This window comes from Eupeodes corollae, chromosome 1 (genome assembly GCF_945859685.1).
Source record: "Eupeodes corollae chromosome 1, idEupCoro1.1, whole genome shotgun sequence".
Classification (NCBI taxonomy): Eukaryota; Metazoa; Arthropoda; class Insecta; order Diptera; family Syrphidae; genus Eupeodes; species Eupeodes corollae.
The window spans coordinates 238,960,929-238,982,308 of record NC_079147.1 but is presented as its reverse complement, the minus strand read 5'-3'; the positions used below and the strand labels follow the sequence as shown (position 1 = coordinate 238,982,308).

The following is a 21,380-nucleotide window of genomic DNA, read 5'->3' as shown; positions in this document are numbered from 1 at the left end:
TCTTAAAGGCATGAATAAAGCAATTATAAAAAGTGAGCCATCTAGTGGATTTCTTTTATTATCAAAGGTTACTTTGATTTAGACAGCTTTCAGGAAAATCTTAATTCAGAATTCGTACAAGTTTTCAATTACGACGGAATTCGTTATAAGCCTGATTAAATCATTTTATACAAACTCCAATTGACTCAGCAATTGAAAGCGCAGAACCATCTTTATCGTTAGACAACGATTTTGGGAGCAAAATAATCTTTTCTGACGAAGTCCATTTTAATCTCGGTAGCAGCTACGTTAACAAACAAAACTGTCACATTTGGAATTTAGAAAATCCGTCGAGGAGAAAGAGTGGTTTGTTTTTAAAAAATGATACTGTTAACAACGTTTCCATCAAAGAAAGGACGTTGCAATACCTTTTTTAGCGATTTTTTTTACTGAATTTCAGAATCGATCTTTTGCGCACCGAATTCCTAAATCGTGTTAACAGCCGTCTTGACGATGTCAATTGACCGCTTCGGAGGTGTGATTTGACGTTTCCATCAAAGAAAGGACGTTGCAATACCATTTTTAGCGACTTTTTTTTTACTGAAACTGAAGACATGGATTTAAAATTTCACAATTGATCTTTTGCCCACCGAATATCCAAATTGTGTTGACAGCCGTCTTGACGATGTCAATTGACCGCTTCGGAGGTGTGATTTGACCCGTTTTATCAGCAACAACTAAAAAGACCAATTTAGCATAACATCCGGAAACCGAAAAAATATATGAATAAGGTGGCGCAACAGTTCTTAAAGAACCAGGACCTAGTGGCTTACAACTCTCAACTATTCCTGAGTGCCGGTCATGTCAGAGATGGAATAGGAATTTAAAGATTTTATTTTAATATTTAAAAAACAGGTATTGTTTTCATGAAACACAAATGGCAGACTATTCAAAAGAAAACCTTTTATTTATTAAACAAATTCAAAGATTTTTAATATATTTAACTGCTAAAAAATAATAACTTTCTCAGAAGTTATAAAATTGAAGAATGGTTTTTACATCGGGGACTAATTTTTTAACATTTTACATCCCAGTCAAAATTTCATTTTTTTAAACTTCATTTCCTGCCAAAATCAAGCATAACCTTTTTTAAACTACCGTGGAAATCAATAGTTTTTGTTGTTTTCACTTGTCCTTTTTACTAGAAGACTTTTTTTAGGCTTAAAAACAATACTTTCAATCCAATTTGATTTTCTCCATCATGATTTCTCTTCCATTTAAACAGTATTGAAAACTTTCGGGTTTTTCAATAGAAGCTGGATAAATTTAAATTTAATTTATGAACGCACCCTTTTACTAGTCATCGAACTTTCACTGCCAATTCGTTCAGTAAACTCGACATTTTCATCATGGTAAAATACACGAATTTAATCAGCAACGTCTAAAACTTATACAAATTTTGTACTGAAATTCGGAGTCGTTAACCGCAAATGTAAGAGGGTTTTATTTTTTAATGACGAAGCTCATTTGGGCTTAGATCCACATTTTCTATCCACAAAAAATACTGTTTGCTGGGTTTTTGGGCAACATTTTTTCTTCCTCGATAAAGATTGTTACGTTGCTATGAATGACCAGCGTTGTCTGTCAATTTTCAGGATCATCGATTAATTTTTGCCAAATTGGAAGATTTCAACAGGGTAGTGGATCAAGTCGTACAGCACCAATTAACTATTTAAAGAGTGCCATTTAACGCCTGTAGACTATTTGCTTTGTGACCACGTTTTGTAATAGGCTTATGCCAACAAAGTTAAAAGAGTTCAAAGCCAATATTGAACTAATAACTAAATAAATTGCGGCCGAAATGGATGACCAAATCATCGACAATAAGGTAACCTTCCTTGCTGCACCCATAAAGAAGTACAAATTCAATATTTGTGCCAAACAGTCGCAGCTTTGTTTTTAAGCTGATAAAGTAATTTCTTTGATGGAGGTGACACTTCCGAGGTGATGAAAGCGCTCCTCTTTCTTCCCCGGTTGTGGGGAAATATTTATTTGAGAGAATTGGCGGTTTAAAAGGCTGATCATTTTTGTTTTTGCCGGAATTAATTTTCAGCGCCACGATTTCTGCTTCTCTCTCCACACTTGTTGTCATTTTATGGAGATCCACTATCCTATGATAGAATAAGCAAACATGAATAGGATGTCAAAGTCCACTAGATCCCTTCGCTACCTGACAAAGCTGCGTGCAGTACATCGCTTATCACCACCCAAAACAATATTGGTGACAGAATACAGCCCTGTATGACTTCGCTACGGATTTCAAAATCATCTAACAACCTACCATCGTGAAGAACTTGACACTTAGATCCATCATAAAGCAATACATGATGGATCTAAGTGTCAAGTCAAGTCAATTCTATATTCTTTAACTAGTTTTTCTGAGATTCCTCTAATCCGCAAGGTTAACCAGATGTACTCCCAGTTGACTCTTTCAAAGCCCTTCTCGAAGTCGATGAAGAGCACGTGTGATTTGCTTAATAATGATCCGCAGAATGTTGATCAATATAAGAGGATCCAGCGTGGAATCCTGCTTGTTCAGCATCTAATGCGTTCTCTACTTTGCTTTGTTGTTCTTGATTTTATTGCGGCTAAGATCTCATCTTTACTGGGAGGGGCGGTGGCAATTAGTTTGTTCGGGTACTTCGAAATTCATCAGCTGCACGTTGTTTTCAAACACTTAGCTTAAAACCTAGGAAAAGTGTTCTTTCCACCTGCTAAAACAAGTCAGCTCTATGGTTATTCTGTAAACGGTCCTTCTGTCGCACCTGTTTGCAGCATCTTCTGCTTCTTGTGCCAATGCGTTAATTTATTAACCGCAGACTGCTGTACATCTTTCTCTTTTTATGTGGTTAGGATTCCAGCTCATTTCATTGTTCCCCTTGCGCAGGAGTTTTTCGAGCCCTTAAATGTTTGATTACGTTGAACCTTGTCCTGGATTCTTCTGAAAGCCAGTTGTTTTTGTCTCCTTCTTTCCGACCGACTATTCTGTCAGCAACTGGAATGAAACATTTTTACAGCATTTCAATGGCGTTCGATGTCGTCATGCTGATTGTTCTCATTTCGTGAGACAGGTGGTCCCTAAATTGTTGACAGGTCGTCGGATACCTTAGTATAGCTATGTTGAGTTTTAGGGGCTCGTGTTATTCCGTTGGATCTTCTAACTGTAGCGTCACTCAATCTTAAGGAAGCTAACATTAATTGGTGGTTACGGGCAAGTCCCGTGTCTAGAAAAAAAAAATACTTGTACCCCAAAGTGTTTCTGTAACTATTTTATCGTTGTTTCTTTTCCAGCCAAAGAAGCCCCTGCTTGCAGATAGGGTTCTCGACAAATTATATCAATATTTGATCAAAAGTTTCAAATTAAATGTTCTGTTTAATAGGAGTCGTGATACTGGTGGGGTACCTTTTGCCAACCTTTCTAGAAACTATTAGAGCTTTCAGTATTTCAATAAAAATCTACAGCAATAAACTTAAACTTCGTTGTCACGAAGATTTTTCAACATCAACTTACATTTTCTCCCCCAGAAATGTCAAGGTCAAAATATATGAATCCTTGAACTTCCTTTGAAGTTGACTATACAGCCATTCTCTTTGGAGGACTCGAGATGGTAACCCTAACTATTATAACCCTCCACCGGGTTGTCGTTCGTTGTTCGTCGTCGTCGTCGACGGTATTTTTGCTTTCTCATAAAAACGGGTGCAGTGACTCGTATTGTTTTTCTTTTTTGCTTCCTTTGATTTTTAACTTCTTCTTCTTCTCATCTCAGCACCTACTACAGCATTTATGATTCAAGCTTCCTTAATGTGTGTCCTTTGGATCTCCTTTCAAAAAAATGGATGAAAAAATGCCTTACAAACATTATATCCATACGGGTACGGGTATGTCCTTTGTGCATCAGAGTGTGTGCGTGTGCATATGGGCTGCTTTCCTTCTCACATGCAATTAATGAGAGAATTTGCTCCATTATTTGGCAGCGCCCCCTGCCGGGGAATGTTTGTTTTATTTTGTCTCCCCCAATTTTTTTTTTCATTCACTTTCCGAAGAAAAAATTATAAATTAAAGTTTAATATTTATGAGAGCCATAAAATATAAGTACAAAAAGTGCAATTTAAATATTCGACTTCGGCATATTATTTTAAATTTCTCCTCATCGGATTTTTTTTAAGCGTGCGAGGGGGGGGGGGCGAGTGAAGTAAGTTGTGTTTTTGGGGGAAACGTTGATAATAACAATAATAATTTTTTGAAAAATGAGAATGCATTCTAAGAGCATTTTATCAAGACAATCGTTTTGTCATCATCTTTCTTCCTAACCAACCAAACGACGACGACGACCCGGAGGAGACTCTAATTCTGGATCTGAAGCTGATGATGAAGGCTTGAGTTCAGATATCATATTTTTCAAAGGCTATAGCTTTTTATGACAAGGATTTCATTTAATAGCGCCATCGTAAAAAGTTGTATTAGATTTAATGATGAGATGTTGAAATATTACACTGCTCATCGTTTTTCCTTTGATAAATGGATTTGGTGAGTAGAGTAGTATAAGGTTAAAGGTTGTCTTGTAATTTTAAAACGAACAAAAGGGTTATGTTTCGCTATACCTACATACCCCCTTTCCTCTCTTCACTCAAAATATAAATGTATAAAATTATATTTATATTGTAAGTTCGTTTAGGTTACGCAAATTCACACTTTGATGATGGAATACGAGACATTGAGTAGCCGTCCGTCGTTTATTTTAACTTGCCAACAAATTTCAAAATTTTCTTTTTACTACGAGTCTTTATTATATATAATAATCAAGAATATAGGTAAGGTTGGATATCAGATGGGATGGGTTAGGGTGTTATGTTGGATAAGGAAGTACACGGCAGTATTGCCGGGTTAAAATAAGAGAGCAAACAAGAAACGACTGAGACTTTCGGGGAATAATAATGTAAGGGATTTGATTCCAGGTAGGTTTGGGTTTTAGGTACTTATCCTTATGACTGACTTGTTTCCTCTCTATAAGCCCTAAGGTTTGTAAAGTGGAAGTTCTAAAATAACTAGGAAACAAGTAGACATCGAAATATTTTGTAAGTAGGTTTATAAAAGGTTGTCAAAATACCTACAGAAATCCTACATTCCATAACTCATTTAATTCTTATTTTATTTAATTTGGAAAGGTGTGGTAAGAGTGAAGAAAAAAAACAATTCAAGACCTTAATTAATTTGGACACTAAGCTGACAGATAAATCGGAAAAAGCGAGCATTGATTATACTCAACCACCTTACTGTTGAAATTCATCCTATTCTATTTCAAATATTAAGTTTCTGACAGTTAAAGTTTATACGAAATGAATATTGTTACTTGCTTAAGGAAATTGAAAAATTAATAGACGCTTCTAATTCATAAGATACTCTATAGTCTTTCATCATTATAACATTCCGATTCTTGCTTTCAACCAGACCAACTACTCTGGAATAATTTGGCCTCTTAAAACTGCTGAATTAGCCTTCCCTGTCTTTATAAAACTGAGAGCTTATATTCCAAAATTCTTTTTATTGTATTATTTCGAAATTATTGGGGTGTGACGTAGTCAAAAAATTTGTATTATTTTGTCCTGGTGAAAAATGTATATTTTTCTGATTTCTTTTTAAAAAAAATAGGCTGGAATGCCACCCACACTGATAACTTCCCATCCCGTCTGTCGATTCGTCTTGCTTAAAAGAAATGTATCAGTTTAACTATTCTCAAAATTTAAATATCACCAACAATAATTTGCATACGATGACTTATTTTGTTATGAAAATCTATTTTTGTAAATGAGATTTTTTGCCGAAAACCAATTTTTCCCAATTTTGCGTAGGTACTATTTCTTGTAGATTTTACTTTTTTTATGAAAAAACTGACTGTTAGATTTTTATAACAAAATTATTTTAACTTTATGAAATAAAATTAATTTTCAGCCTATATCTTAAATTTTTGAAAAGATAATTGAGTCGAAAATCTGTTTTTACCAACTTTTATTAAATTTTGTAGGTTTTTATTTTTTGTAGGAAAAACTGCCAAATCGATTTTTTTTCAAAATTATACTGAAATTAGTCTAAACTAAAATTAGTAAAAAGCCAATATCTTAAAGTTTTGAAAAGATGTTTAAGCGGAAAATCAATTTTTACCAAGTTTTATTAATTTTTTTTAGGTTTTAATTTTTTTGTTAGAATACTGTCAATTCGATTTGTTCGCAAAATGTTACTGAATGTTTAAAAAAAACAATATTAGTTTAATGACAATGTTTTAAAGTTAAGAAAAGTTATTTGAGTCGAAAATCAGTTTTTACTAACTTTTATTAATTCTTTCTTAGGTTTTTATTTTTTGTAAAAAAACTATTAATTCGATTTTTCTCAAAATCTAACCGAATGTTGAAAACAAGATTTTTTATAAGATAAAATAAGTTAAAAGCCATAATATCAAATTATTGAAAATATATTTGAACCGAAATTAAATTTTTACCAACTTTAAATTGATTTTTTTTAAGGTTTTTATTTTTTATAAAAAAACGGTCAACTTATTTTTTTCCAAATTTTACCACATACCAAAAACGTTAGATTTCGTTGCACAAAATTGTTTTGGAGATACAAATATTTTGTTTTCGTAAAATTTTCGAGTTGACACTTTTTCTTCAGTTTTTTTATTTATAAAAAAAACAATTAATTGGATTTTTGTTCCAAATATTTATTTGTTTGATATCACGTTACAATATATAAAATGTACGCCTGTTTTTTTTTAACTGCCACGCAATTTTCTTGAGAGCCCTTTCTGCACTATAATTTGAAATTGATATCTCTACTGGCTCTTGAGTAATGGACAACGAAAAAAGGGACGAAAAAACGCACGCACGGACAGACATCTTTCCAAAAATCTTTTATTTCAACTCTATGGACCTTGAAACTTTAAGAAATGTCAAAATTTTTAATTCGACAGATCAATCGGGCCCATTACAATAACTTCCTATGGGAATTAATTCCGATAAGCATTACCAGCGTAATGGCCCGTTTTGAAGGTATCACTTAAATTTTGTTTGTTTCGAAAGTAATTTCCAAGGCTATGAAAGTGATATGGTTGCGATTTTCGTGTCGAAGTAAAAAGTTTTAGATAAGTTAATTTACATAATGGAAATTTAATTTGCAACTCTTAAAACTCAATTTCTAAAGCTACCTGAGTGAAGGGACACAATGGATAGAAAGGAAAAAAATAATTAGAATGAAACATTATTTATTTTTGATACACAAGATCTCATAAATGAAGTATTTCAGTGAAAGATTGCAAGTCGGCATTGGAAAAAAGTTAAACGAGCTTAAAAATAAAAAAAAAAACTACATCTTAGTTTCGGGGTTAACAAATTCATCATCTCTAAAGGGCATCCTTAAAGAAGAAAAAGTGATTTCGTTGTTACGAGGTTGCAAGAATGTTTAATAGGTCTTCATACTATGCCGAATGCCGAATCCTTGAAACTTTGCACGTATGTTGATATCTGTTTTTCTTTTAGTTCTTATTTTTGCACTCCTGATATTCTTCTGACAATTTTCCTAGTGGTACAGTAAAAAAAAAACTGTTACCGGTGACCAGATTTTACGCTAAATTTATCCAGAAAAAGTGGTTTTTAGATTCTCATTAGAAGATTTTTCGAAGAATTCCTTATAAAATACACCAAATCTAGTAGAATATACCAGGAATATTTTTTGTAACTGGTAAAAATATATTATAATTACGGTAGAATATACCGGGATTAGATATAGGTAATATTCCTAAAGAAAACATTCGTCTCTAATATGTCCAAGAAAAAAAGGAATAATGATTTGTCTCTAAACTTAAGTATCGAAAGCACCATTGTTACGATTATTTTGCCGGAAGGGCTTGATAGGTATATTGTACTAAAATTTAATGGTGAAATGCTCCAGAAGACTAGTTTTTATCTAAGATATATGTACTATATAACAGGCAATAAAGTGATTATTCTTAAACTCCCAGAATTGCTGGTATCGGGTACCAGAAGGCTGGTTTTATCTACCAGGAAAAACCATACCTAAAAATAAATTTCCTGATTCTATTTACCAGATTCCAAATAATCTTTTTTTTACCAGGAAAAAAAACACATTGTACCAAGACACTGGTAACATTTACCTGAAAATTTTCTATCAACAAATTTACCAGGAAACCAGATTTCTGGTAATTAAAACCAGATTTCTTTTTGTCAGGAATTCTGGAGTTATTTACCACGAAATCTGGATTATTGTACCAGGTTTTTGGCTGGTGTTTTCTACCACATTTTGCCTACCAGGACAATTTTTTGAGTGTAGTGATAGAAATTAGATACATTTTGACTATCAGCCAATATTTTATAAATATTATATGTGAGTTTTTTAACTGCGCTTACTACTTAGCTGCAATTCAAAATAATAAGTATGAAGTTGAGCCTTGTTATAACCTCTCTATTGACTACAATTATTCGATTTCTGTGATTCCATCATGATTATCTCCAAATCCATGCTTTGGTTTATAATTGGTTTTAATCTTTGGTTTGCTGACCCTACCGCGGATAGAACTTAAACGTTTACTAAAGTCTCGGGCATAAATTTTGGTACAATTAATAACTCTTTTAGGTGTTTCGAAAGTAAGTATGATAAGCCTTTATTGTTTTAACATTTTTTCATTTTATATACCCTTAACTTCTGCAGACACTTTACAATTGTCAAAACTTCTTGTTCATAGCTGGTAGAATTGCTTTTAGATTTTGACGACTTTCATTTTTATTGTGCCTTTGAAGTAAGACACCTCCGTATACAACCTTACTCGCGTCTGGCGTATCTTAACGTAATAAGTCAGATAAAGGTTTCGCAAGAACGGCATATCAAGCAAAAAATCGCCTAAAAAAACGAGTCAGCCTCAGAAACGACTGAATTTTTTTGACTGCATTAAGTTTTTTCCTTCAATGAGCCGTTCTCTGCTATGTGACCTAAAAATTCGATCTTTTCTGTGATTTTTTTTTCTTCAGGACTTCCAACTTGAGCAACCAAATCATAAACAAAGATTCGTAACGCAATATGCAATATTTTATCTGCAACCAAACTTAAGCTACGCTAGTACCTGTGTCGTGATTGTAGTACGTAGGACTGTCACGCTAAAGATCTTGGGTTTAATCCCTGGCTGTGTCACCCATAAGTTTTTTTTTTCATGGATACTACCTCTTGCGAGGAATTCACAAATACGCCAAGAGTAATTCTTGTCATGAAAAAGAACTTTCTTAAACTGTAGGTCGACTCCACATAACTCGCACACAAGAATATTTAAGAGTTTTAAGTCACTATGCCCTGGTTCCTAACGATCTGTTGCGCCACCTAATTTATATTTAAACAAGCGCGACACAATTAAAAACGCCTGTCGAAAGGATTTTTATAAGAAAACCGATGTTTGTGTCAACATAAGGTCCCTAAGCTTTCTAACATTATCAACCCAAGGTTTCACGAGTTTTAGCATATTTACGCGACAAAACTGTATGTTTTTAATGCTTTGATATTCCCAACAAAATGTGTGCCAGCTCCGTATCAACTTTAGTAAAAAGGATAGAGATAAGAAAATTCAAATCTTACTCCTCATTTTTAGTTGTCAACATTGCTTAGCATATCGGTCTTTTTTTTGTAATCTTTTTTATAATTAATTGTAAAACTAAGTAAAATCATACATACTTTTCGAAAAAGTGGTTTAATTATTGGAAATAGACATGATATGAAACATTTGTTTGATATTTTGCAGAAAGTTAGTGACAATAAATATAGGGCCATCTGTTGCTAGCTAATTTCTACAGTTCTTATTTCATTTAGCTTTTATTCACAAAAACGAAAAGATTAAAAAACAAATTAAATATAAATTATTCCCGATATTTTGTTTACAAATCGTTTTTAAAATTATCGATGATATTAAGTAAGTTGAATTTAATTCTCCTCTAAATGTCGTAAAATTGTTTACAATTATGTTTTACATTATTTGGAAAAATGTTCAACTGTATCAACTTTTAAAAGTTATAAACAGACTACTTCTTAAAGGGTTCTTAGACAATTTTACATTTTACTATATTTGGAATTTCAAAAAACATGGCTTCTGTGTTACTACTACCTTTATTTGAAATTTTACGGTAAATCAATTCAATGGTGATACTCGGAATGCTCAACAGAACTGCCCCGAACCGAACATCTATCGTACTGTCAAATACAGTGATTAATAATTTAGGCGTACTACGTAAATGTAAAATGCTTATTACACTTTGTCTTTCCTAGTCATTGCTGTATTACCAAATTTTTAAAAAAATTGGACACTGACACCTCTCTCTCTGTTTGACATATGTTATAGATGTATATTTATATTATTTTAAAGAAACAATTAAAACAAAATAAATCAAATATGCATAACATTTTAAATAAGATTTACTTACTATTGTGAACTACATAATATGGTATTAGCCCAATATGACATTTCTTGTCAAACTAATCATTAATGTTATAATTATAAAAGTTAGCTTTTTAACCTTCTTGAGTAAAAGGAAGGTCAATTCTTATTCTGATTATTATATTCGATTCAACCCGACACCATTTTTGTAAAATATATATTTTTTTGAGAACTAAAGTAATTATAACGAAGGTTAAAAGAAATTGAGTTTTATTTTGTATCAATTGGAAATAAAAAATAGAAATTTTAACTGGCGACAAGAAACACTCTCTTTTTCCTAATGCTCATACTTTGTCTTGGAAAAGTAAGGGTTACAAAAATCCAAGCTTCTAACGACGTAATAAAGGGCAATTCATCGGGAGAAATTCAACGATATACAGATATGGACAATAAAATAAAAAAACAACAAACAGATTTCTTTAAAAATTAAATTTTTATTGACTTAAAAAGATTTTTTTCAAGTTTGGTCTTCATTTTCTTTTTTTTCTTTAAAACTAAAAATATCCATTATTTTTAGTAAAATTATAATATAAAATATTTTAAATTCACAGATTTAAACAACTTTAATTAAATGCAAAGCTTTTCTAGATTTAAAAATAATTTTAATATCTGTCAGCCTGGCTCTTAGCTTTAATTAACAGTGTGACATCTGTTGGACATTAAGTCAAATAATCGGCGGCATCTGTTAATTGAAATATTGAACCACTCCTGTTGAACCATCCTCCACAGTTCGGTTTAATTTTTGGTTAATGTTTCCCAACCGCGAATTTTAAATCTCCCTCAAAATCTTCAATCTGATTTAAGTCAGGCAACTAGGATGGCCACTCCAATACGCTTATTTTTTAGTCTTTAAAATTCTTTTGAGCAGATTTGGATGTGTGCTAAGGGTCGTTTTCCTGCTGTAGAACACATTTAAGAGGCAGGTTATCGTCCGCATGAGGTAGCAACGTATCCTTCATGATATATTCACCTTCATATTTTGATCCATTTTATCCTTAATCAAATGTATTGGTCCAACGCCATACCAAGAAAATTCTTGACAGTTTTCTGGATAGGTTTCAGTTCTTTCAAATTAAGCCTTCCAACGTACGGTTTGTCTGTCATCACTTCCGAACAAATTTATCTTTGTTTCGTCCATCCACAAAACATTCCTCTACTTTTTGCCTCCTTTTCGACCACCCCAATCAAAATGATCTTCGGCGATTTTAAACCTTGTTATATTTTGTTCTCCTTAAAAAGGGCACCATTCTTGCGATCCTTCTAAGCAAGTAATCCTAAACAAGTCTTCTACGAACAGTTCTGGAAGTTATTCGAAGCAGTAGTTTTTTTATCATCCCTTGAAGACTTATTAGGATCTTTTTGTTGAGGCGAAAATGATCTTTAAGTCTTCTCTTTTTGGGTGGTTTTGCTTTGTTTTCCCAGCTGTTTTTTGAATCTCATTGGTCAAATTGTATTTGCAATCAACTTGAGAAATCTGCTCATTATTCCTGCTATTTCCCTCAAAGATTTGCCCTCGCTTCGTAGAACTAAAATGTCAGCTTTCTCTTCTAAGGAACAATGTTCACCGCGACCCATTTTTTCCTTTAATTTAATTGTTATATTATTAAACTAATTTAAATTTACTTACCTAAAGTGAACTTATCGTTTTTGATACTAGTTAAATATTAAATTCTGTGTTCCAATGTGTTTCTATTTTAATGTCTACCAAAAACGTAGTTTTAACAAAGGAACGGTTCATCTCCAAACAATCATCAAGCAAAAAAAAAGTAAAACCCATGTTATTTTGCATAAGAAAGTCTAACTTTTTTTTGATAATGGTTAAAACTGCTTCTAATGCATGTTGTTGTTTTAATTTGGTCTTACCCTTAGCAACTGTCTCTGTGTCTATTTTAATTTCCATGTCTGTAAATTACTATTTTTAAACAACAGGAGAACTATACAGACCTCTAAGCAAACGAAGTTTTTGGTTTTACTAAAAAAAAACTAGATTCGAAGCAACGTTTTTCAAAACCTACATTTTATATAAATATTTTTTTGATCGATGCCTCAACAAACAGAAAATTCAAATATATTTTTTTATTTTCCAACAAAAAGCTTTTAATGACCTCAGTTTCATTTTCCTAATCGTATTTTAAACTTACTAATTTATATTTACTAATTTTTGTGTGTTTATTTCTTTTATTGCAGGACTATCCTCAAGTTGATTTCCCAACTCCGCCATTGCCTCTTAACCACCTGCAACAAAATCAAGCAACAATGATTAGCGGTGGCGGCACCCTGCGGCGAGGAATAATGCGCGGTGTTGTCGGCGTACCACCGCCCGATGTCACCCATCACACAAACATCCATTTGGGTCATCCCCATCAGCAATTAACGCTCGATCATTTGCATTTGGGCAACACAATATCATCTTCAACACAAACTTCTACATCGAATGGCTCTGCCCAAATGAATAATTATTCACAAGGGCCACCACAATCACATAGCACCCCAACACCAAAGCTGCCACAAAGTATCCTTAAGGATCCAAAACGCAATTTACAATTGCAAACGCAGCCCCCACTGAATCACAGTACAACTGGTCAAATTATGGGCATCGGAGTTAGTCCTGGAATGTCCCATTCGACAAGTGGGACATCGGGCAGCATGCAATTACTTAATATTCAAAATTCATCAGGTATTAGCAACAATCTATTAGTTGGCGGCGGCTACGATCCCAGTTCGCATAATTTAAGTACATTTAATACATCACAAATGGGCTATACGGACGCCGATGGTCACTTAGTGTAGTAGAGAGTTTTATTTTTCTGACAATAAAAAATAAAATGAAAATATTATAATTATTATTATTATTGCATAGCATATAGCATTTATATTGTATAATTTGAGCATTTTTTAAATATTCTTATTTTGTCAAATAGATATGCGTCAGAAATAATAATTCTCTCCATCAGATTTTAACAAAAACAAAAAATTATATATATATATTTAAAATTTATTATTTTTAACACTAAAAAGAAAAGAAAACTGAAGTAAGATCCCTTCAAAAACATGTTTAACTTCAAAAACAAAACGAAAAAAAAATGAAAAATGTTTGAAAATTGTGATATATGTATTTTCCTCCTCGTTGCTAATTTTTAACTTGCTTATTCTTCTATATCTATATACCTTTACCTTTACCCATACCCGTACCCAATCCTCCTGCATATGGATTTGCTGAAATCCCTAATCATTCAAGTCAAGCCAACGACAAGTCGTATTGCACTCTAATGCCTCCCGAAACTTCTTTCCTCAAGAAATTAGAAATCAAGTTCGATTTTTATGTTTGAAAGAGGAGAGTTTCTGAAAAGATTGCGTTGATTTCGTAATGTATTGCAAATACAAAGTTAATATGCCTTGAAACTTACCCCAATATGAAGTCTATTTATTTGCCTCACAGAACTTGTCTTAAGATGTCTTTATTTTACTGGCATCTAATTTGCTTTAAAAACACGAGACAGATGTTTTTTTAGAATGTAAAAGTTATGGGGAAGAGCTTTCGTATTAATTTTGAAATACAGAAAATTTTGACTCATTTCGACTTCTCAAGCCAGTACAAAATATTAATTTTATTTTTACAATCCTTCTGACCACACAAAGATGTACGTACAACAGCGTAACAAACATTGTTTGGAAATATTACATCCATTAAGCAATCTCCATTTTGTCTTTCACAATTGTTTAAGCTTTTGACAACATTTTCGAAGACTTTATGTTACGACATTTTCAGCGTAATCTCAAATATTTCTTGAGCTTCATCGCTCATTTGTCTAGTCAATGAACGAAAAAAATTGCCTTCACCTCAAAAAAATTCCGACAGTTTTGAAACTTGGCACACTTACTAAGGGATGCCTGGTGAAGACCCAAAAAAAAGTCTTCAAGAATTCGATGTGAGCTCTAGCGGCAGTTAAGAGAAACATGGAGCTTGTTTCAGTTTTCTACGTTTATCTCGAAAACTATTTGTCGAACCAAAAAATGTCGTTCTACAAAAATAAAACTCATTAAATTTTATAAAAAAAAGCTTTAAAAATGTATCCTATCTCTTATAGTTTATAAAATAATAATGAAGAGAAACATACGGTTTTTTGGGTTTATCTTGAAAACTATTTGTCGTATCGAAAAATAATCTTCTACAAAATTAAAGCTTATCAAATTTCCGAAAGAAAAAAAAGTATAAGGTTGTAAATAACTCCTTGATGAATATTAATTCCTTTTCTGGTGAACAGAACATCAACATCTTCACCTATCACTGCAACGTTTGCAGTCTCCAAAGATGTTTCTATTTAAGTTTGAATAATTAATAGGTCAGCATCGTCAGGTGCTTCTCTCACCTCTATACTTTGGTTAGAGCCGTGGATATAAAAGGAGTCAATCTTGACTTATTCCTTTCATATCAGAATTCTCGGCCCACAATACTTTGTGTTGCAAGAATCCACGATCTACAATAATGTCAAATTCAAGGAAATCAATATTTGTTGTGGATACTTTATGTCGCATCCCATTTTTATTAAAAAATCATAATGGAAAGGGAGCCAAATCATACTCCATATAAGTCTTTAAGTCTTCCTCGGGCAGCTTACGTATACTTATTCTTTATCATCAAAGGATCTATTACCACAATTTTACTTCGAATCTTTACAGAATTTGAGTGCTCGATTTTTTTGCGACAGTTTTACTACTGAAACTCATTGGGCTACTATATGGCTCTTTGCCTGCATGCCTAGAGAATAAGCATTGTAGCAAGTTACTTTATCATCACCAACGATGTCACTCGCTATTGACATGATTCCATTTGTAACTGCAAATGAAGGATGACTTTGGAACCAATTTGACAGCTTTGAAATGTGTGTATTATCTCTAATTTTACGTGCCTCCCCAAAATATCATTAGTAAAAAAAAGAACGCCAGTGAATTTTTGAAGTGATGAGCAAATTTCATGATGTAGCAGTCAGCAAAGAACCCATTCGCTAAGTACACTATCAGTGATTTCACCCCTTCGTTGCAAGCCACCCATACTCTTCATTTATTCCACGCATTAAAGTTTGTTCAATTGTCTGGTCTGACCACACCCCTGTCCAAAATCGGTCAGTTCTTCTCATAGTAAAGTAACCCTCTTGCACAAAGTTTTTTTTAATTAATCTGGGGTCATCACAGAATGCAGTTTTATCATGTCCTGCAAATACAGGTGACATGATTTGGCCTGATAGAAGTGTCCGGCGGCAAGGAAATATGGAATCATATTCTTCACACACTTAATATGGGCATTCCAATCGCCAGACCGCTTAGCGTGAATAAAATCTTTGATCAATGTAATCATATTAAACAACTGAATCCATAGGGCTGCTGTTGGTCCATTAGATTTTAGTTTGCTAAGATTTGTTTGTAGTTTCTCACTAAGGTGGAGTTATTTTCAAACAAATTAATATAATATTTTTTTCGGAAATTTAATAAATTTTAATTTTGTGGAAGATTATTTTTTGATACGACAAATAGTTTTCAATATAAACCCGAAAAACCGAAAAAACCGATAACCGTATAAACTATAAGAGATAGGAAAAAATTAATTGATGCTTTTTTTAATAAAATTTAATGAGCTTAAATTTTGTGGAACAACATTTTTTGATACGACAAATAGTTTTTCGAGATAAACGCCGCTAGAGTTCACACCAGATTCTTAGGGACTTTTTTTTGAGTAATTAAAAGACATCCCTTAGTAAGTGTGCCAAGCTTCAAACTGTTGGATTATTTTTAAGGTGAAAACCTTTATTAATTGGACTACATTAAAAGATAACCTTAACTGATTTCAGTATTTGCCAATTTTCGTTGTATTGTCTGAGCGAGGAGTTATCATTGTCGGTATTCTTGATTCAAAAGCTTGTACGGTTGAAAATTGGAATCTAAATCGAAAATTGTAAGCACTGATTCCCTTTTTAGGCCCAAAGAGGACGCATGTTGCCTTGGACTAACCTGAATTGTTTCATGAACTCTCTTGATGGCTCAGCCTTGCGGACTTTTGCACTTTTACAATGGGGTTTTCCACACTTGACTTCAAATCAGACTTCAAAATTGAAATGTATCACATCGATTTTTTGAGATATCACTCTTAAAAATTCCAAAAACAAATGTATTAAGCTTTTGAAGGCTATCTAAACTTATCAGGTAGCTTTTTTTTTTTTAATTCCGTAAAGGTTTCTTAAATGTCTAATCCTTTTCTTCAATATTCAGTTGAAATATTATTATTATTTCATATGAAATTCGAAAATAGTTATAAGTTGTTAGATTTCACCTGTTTTATAAAAATCTAAAAGAAAAGCTAAACCTTTTATGCCAAAACGGTTTTCGACGAAAAAAGGAAAAAGGGTTTGAAAGTAACTTTTGCTTTTGTATCGAATCTGTTGTATAAACAATTTTATCCTGTTTTTAAAATATATCAAAAAATATAAAAATAATTTTGAAAACGGGTGGGTTTTACACTTGAACTTGAAATAGCAAATAGTAAAATATTAAAGTTTGAAATCAGCAATAAAAGTTTGCTTTAAAACGTATTTTTCAAAACAATGAAAGTATAAAATTCAAAGTTTTCCAAAATTTCATTTAGAATCAAGGTAAGACTCATAACTAATGAGAATTTCCAGAAACTAAATAATATACTAAAATTATTTAAATTGTATCTCGAAGAGAAGTTAGTACCCCTAGCATGATGGTTAATGCGTTATACTGTCATGCCAGAGGTCTTGGGTTCGATCGCTGCCTATGCCATCTAAAGTTTTTTTTCACGGGTACTTCCTCTTGCGAGGGAGGAATTGACAAATTCTACAAGAGTAATTCTTGTCACGGCTTTCTCAAATTAGACGTTAGGATTCGTCTTAAAACTGTAGGTCACGTCTATCCCGGACAACAGTACTCGTACACAGGAATGGTTGACGGACTTTTGTGCGAAAGAAAAAATAATGTAATTTTGTCGATTAGTAATCTTCAGAGGGAATTTCTTTTCCTACATATTGATGTCCTACATATTTCTGTAATTTGGGATGGGGACTTTTTCAACAGCATTGTTGCCAATCTTAAAAATATGTTCTGCTGGATCAGTTCGAAAAATTCAGGTATACAAGAAGCTAATTCCTGGCTCAATTTCGATTTAGTTCTCCATAAAAATTCAATAATAATTGTAGCTACCTTTTTTTACAAATTCAATTTGAAGGCATTTAGAAAGCGATATTTTTGATTTCAAAATATAGCGTATGACTTGTAAAAAACCTTCAAACTCTCCTGAACAATTGCTCTTGGCAAAATTGACTTTAAAAGAAAATACTATCAAATATTTAGCTAGGGATTCCTCAAAACTTTTTAGCCCCTAACTAGACACAGCAATTTTGTAGACAAAGTTGATTTCTTCAAGAATTTCAAAGCCTCTTAGCGTCTTTTCCCGTCTATCAACTTTTTTCTTTTATCTGTCGTCCCATAAATCAAATCCATATTTTCCACATAATGCTCATCTTAGCCTAACAGATCATTACAAATCCAATACAAAAATAATAGCATTACAAAAACAAAACACACACAAAACACAAAAATCGCTTAATGATATATCTACAATAATACAAATTTTGAATGTGATCAAACATTTAACAGCTTTTAAGTATGATACATGTAAAATACTAAAAATTAAGTAAACATACTTTGTAGTCCACAAAAATAAAATGACAAACAAAAATTAAAACTGTTCAATCGACAGTTAAAAAAAGAAGATATAATGTAAATAGTTAAATTTAAATTTAATTAAAACAAAAACAAAATAAAAACCTTAACTTAAATGTTTCAATTTTCTAAGTTTATAATAATGTTAGTATAAAAAATAAATAATTAAAAACAAAAAACAAAACAAAAAATTAAAACATCATCAAGACTTCCGCAAAAGATAACAAAATAAAATAAATTCAAAACATAAAAATCTAATTAAAATTACCAATATCGATGCCAAATTCTTATTGAAAATATTAAAAATAAAGAATAAAACAAAAACAAAAAGAAAACTTGTGAAATTGCAGATAATAAAACTAAAAAGAAAAACCATAAAATATAAAGTATATATATAGATTTGCGTTTTCCACCAGAATATAATGCATTTTATGTATTTTTTAATATCATGAATTGAAGATCAAGTCTTCCTAGCGAGAGAAACGTAACGTTATAAATAAATTAAAACAAAAAACAATTAACAAAAATATATTATAAATAAAGCTAGTGTTTAAAAGTGAAATGTTATTGCCAAAGAAATTATTGTTTTTAAGTCATCTCTTCTTGTTATTGTTTAGTTTTAAGAATTTTAAATAATATTTTGAGTTTTCTGTTTCTTATTTTAAAATCAATAAATAATTACACACCTACATTTATTTTCGAATCATTGTGAAAAGTAATCATCAATTAAATTTGAAAAGAAAATTAAACAAAACAAAAATATTTTATGATTTAAATTTGTGAAAGGAGATAAATAATGGATATATATATATAAAAGAAAACTTTTTTGATTACTTAATTGAATAAGAAGTAAAAAACAAAAAAACAAAAAACAAAAAACAAAAAACTAAAACATAAAACATAACATCACAGAAAACATATTTAATGAATATAAAACAAAAACAAAACAAAAATATTATTAACAATTTTACATCTCAATATAATAAGACTAAATCAATTTAGCTTAATTGATAATTATTAATTAAAAATTTATAGAAATATATGGAGTGAATGAATGGATTACGATTTTTTAAATCTGTTAATAAAACTATTTAAAAACAAATTAAGTAGGTGTTTGAAATTTATTTTATTTCAATTTGTTGATCATTTTTTATTTTGAATTTAAGAATCAAGGCGTTAACATCGCTGGAAAGGTGTATTAATTTCCTATCAAGAAGTGAAAACCGCATCTATTTTCAAGGCATGGTTCAGGACATAATGCCACCGACACATAATTTGTCATGGGCAGGGTCGAAATTCCGTAATTCTACAATACTACAAATAATTCTGAAGATAGAGCTCGAAAAATCTTTTGGTTTGCAGGCATGGATAGAGCTTAAAAAGACCTTTCTTTTGATGTATATCTTGGTGGGGTCCAGAACAAAAATGAAAAAATTGTTAGCCCACGATTTTTTCGAAAAAATGAAAAATTCAAAATTGTCGGTAATTGTGAGGATGTTCACATCGTTAGAAAGGTGTATTAATTTCCTATCAAGCAGTGAAAATGGCATCTTTTTTCACGGCTTGCTTCAGGACATAATGCCACCGACACATAATTTGTCATGGGCAGGGTCGAAATTCCGTAATTCTACAATACTACAAATATTTCTGAAGATAGAGCTCGAAAAATCTTTTGGTTTGCAGGCATGGATAGAGCTTAAAAAGACCTTTCTTTTGATGTATATCTTGGTGGGGTCCAGAACAATAATGAAAAAATTGTTAGCCCACGATTTTTTCGAAAAAATGAAAAATTCAAAATTGTCGATAATTGTGAGGATGTTCACATCGTTAGAAAGGTGTATTAATTTCCTGTCAAGCAGTGAAAACTGCATCTTTTTTCAAGGCTTGGTTCAGGACATAATGCCACCGACACATAATTAGTCATGGGCAGGGTCGAAATTCCGTAATTCTACAATACTACAAATATTTCTGAAGATAGAGCTCGAAAAATCTTTTGGTTTGCAGGCATGGATAGAGCTTAAAAAGACCTTTCTTTTGATGTATATCTTGGTGGGGTCCAGAACAAAAATGAAAAAATTGTTAGCCCACGATTTTTTCGAAAAAATGAAAAATTCAAAATTGTCGGTAATTGTGAGGATGTTCACATCGTTAGAAAGGTGTATTAATTTCCTATCAAGCAGTGAGAATCGCATCTTTTTTCAAGGCTTGCTTATGTACATAATGCCACCGACACATAAGTTGTCATGGGCAGGGTCGAAATTCCGTAATTTTACAATACTACAAATATTTCTGAAGATAGAGCTCGAAAAATCTTTTGGTTTGCAGGCATGGATAGAGCTTAAAAAGAACTTTCTTTTGATGTATATCTTGGTGGGGTCCAGAACAAAAATGAAAAAATTGTTAGCCCACGATTTTTTCGAAAAAATGAAAAATTCAAAATTGTCGGTAATTGTGAGGATGTTCACATCGTTAGAAAGGTGTATTAATTTCCTATCAAGCAGTGAGAATCGCATCTTTTTTCAAGGCTTGCTTATGAACATAATGCCACCGACACATAATTTGTCATGGGCAGGGTCGAAATTCCGTAATTCTACAATACTACAAATATTTCTGAAGATAGAGCTCGAAAAATCTTTTGGTTTGCAGGCATGGATAGAGCTTAAAAAGACCTTTCTTTTGATGTATATCTTGGTGGGGTCCAGAACAATAATGAAAAAGTTGTTATTTTTAGACAAGGGGTTAGCCCACGATTTTTTCGAAAAAATGAAAAATTCAAAATTGTCGGTAATTGTGAGGATGTTCACATCGTTAGAAAGGTGTATTAATTTCCTATCAAGCAGTGAAAATCGCATCTTTTTTCAAGGCTTGGTTCAGGACATAATGCAACCGACACATAATTTGTCATGGGCAGGGTCGAAATTCCGTAATTTTACAATACTACAAATATTTCTGAAGATAGAGCTCGAAAAATCTTTTGGTTTGCAGGCATGGATAGAGCTTAAAAAGACCTTTCTTTTGATGTATAACTTGGTGGGGTCCAGAACAATAATAAAAAAATTGTTATTTTTAGACAAGCCCACGATTTTTTCGAAAAAATTCAAAATTCAAAATTGTCGGTAA

The 21,380-nt window shown here is 32.0% G+C and overlaps 1 protein-coding gene across 1 annotated transcript in view; it reads left to right on the top strand.

Annotated features, from left to right (window-relative positions):
* LOC129949337 (nephrin) overlaps window positions 1-13,338 on the top strand; it is a 138,314-nt gene extending 124,976 nt beyond the window's left edge. Inside the window, exon 20 of the mRNA XM_056060738.1 lies at window positions 12,711-13,338. Coding sequence (XP_055916713.1) covers window positions 12,711-13,313 — 603 coding nt within the window. The 3' untranslated portion in view covers window positions 13,314-13,338. The remainder of the gene's footprint in view (window positions 1-12,710) is intronic.
* The last annotated feature ends 8,042 nt before the right edge of the window (window positions 13,339-21,380 follow it).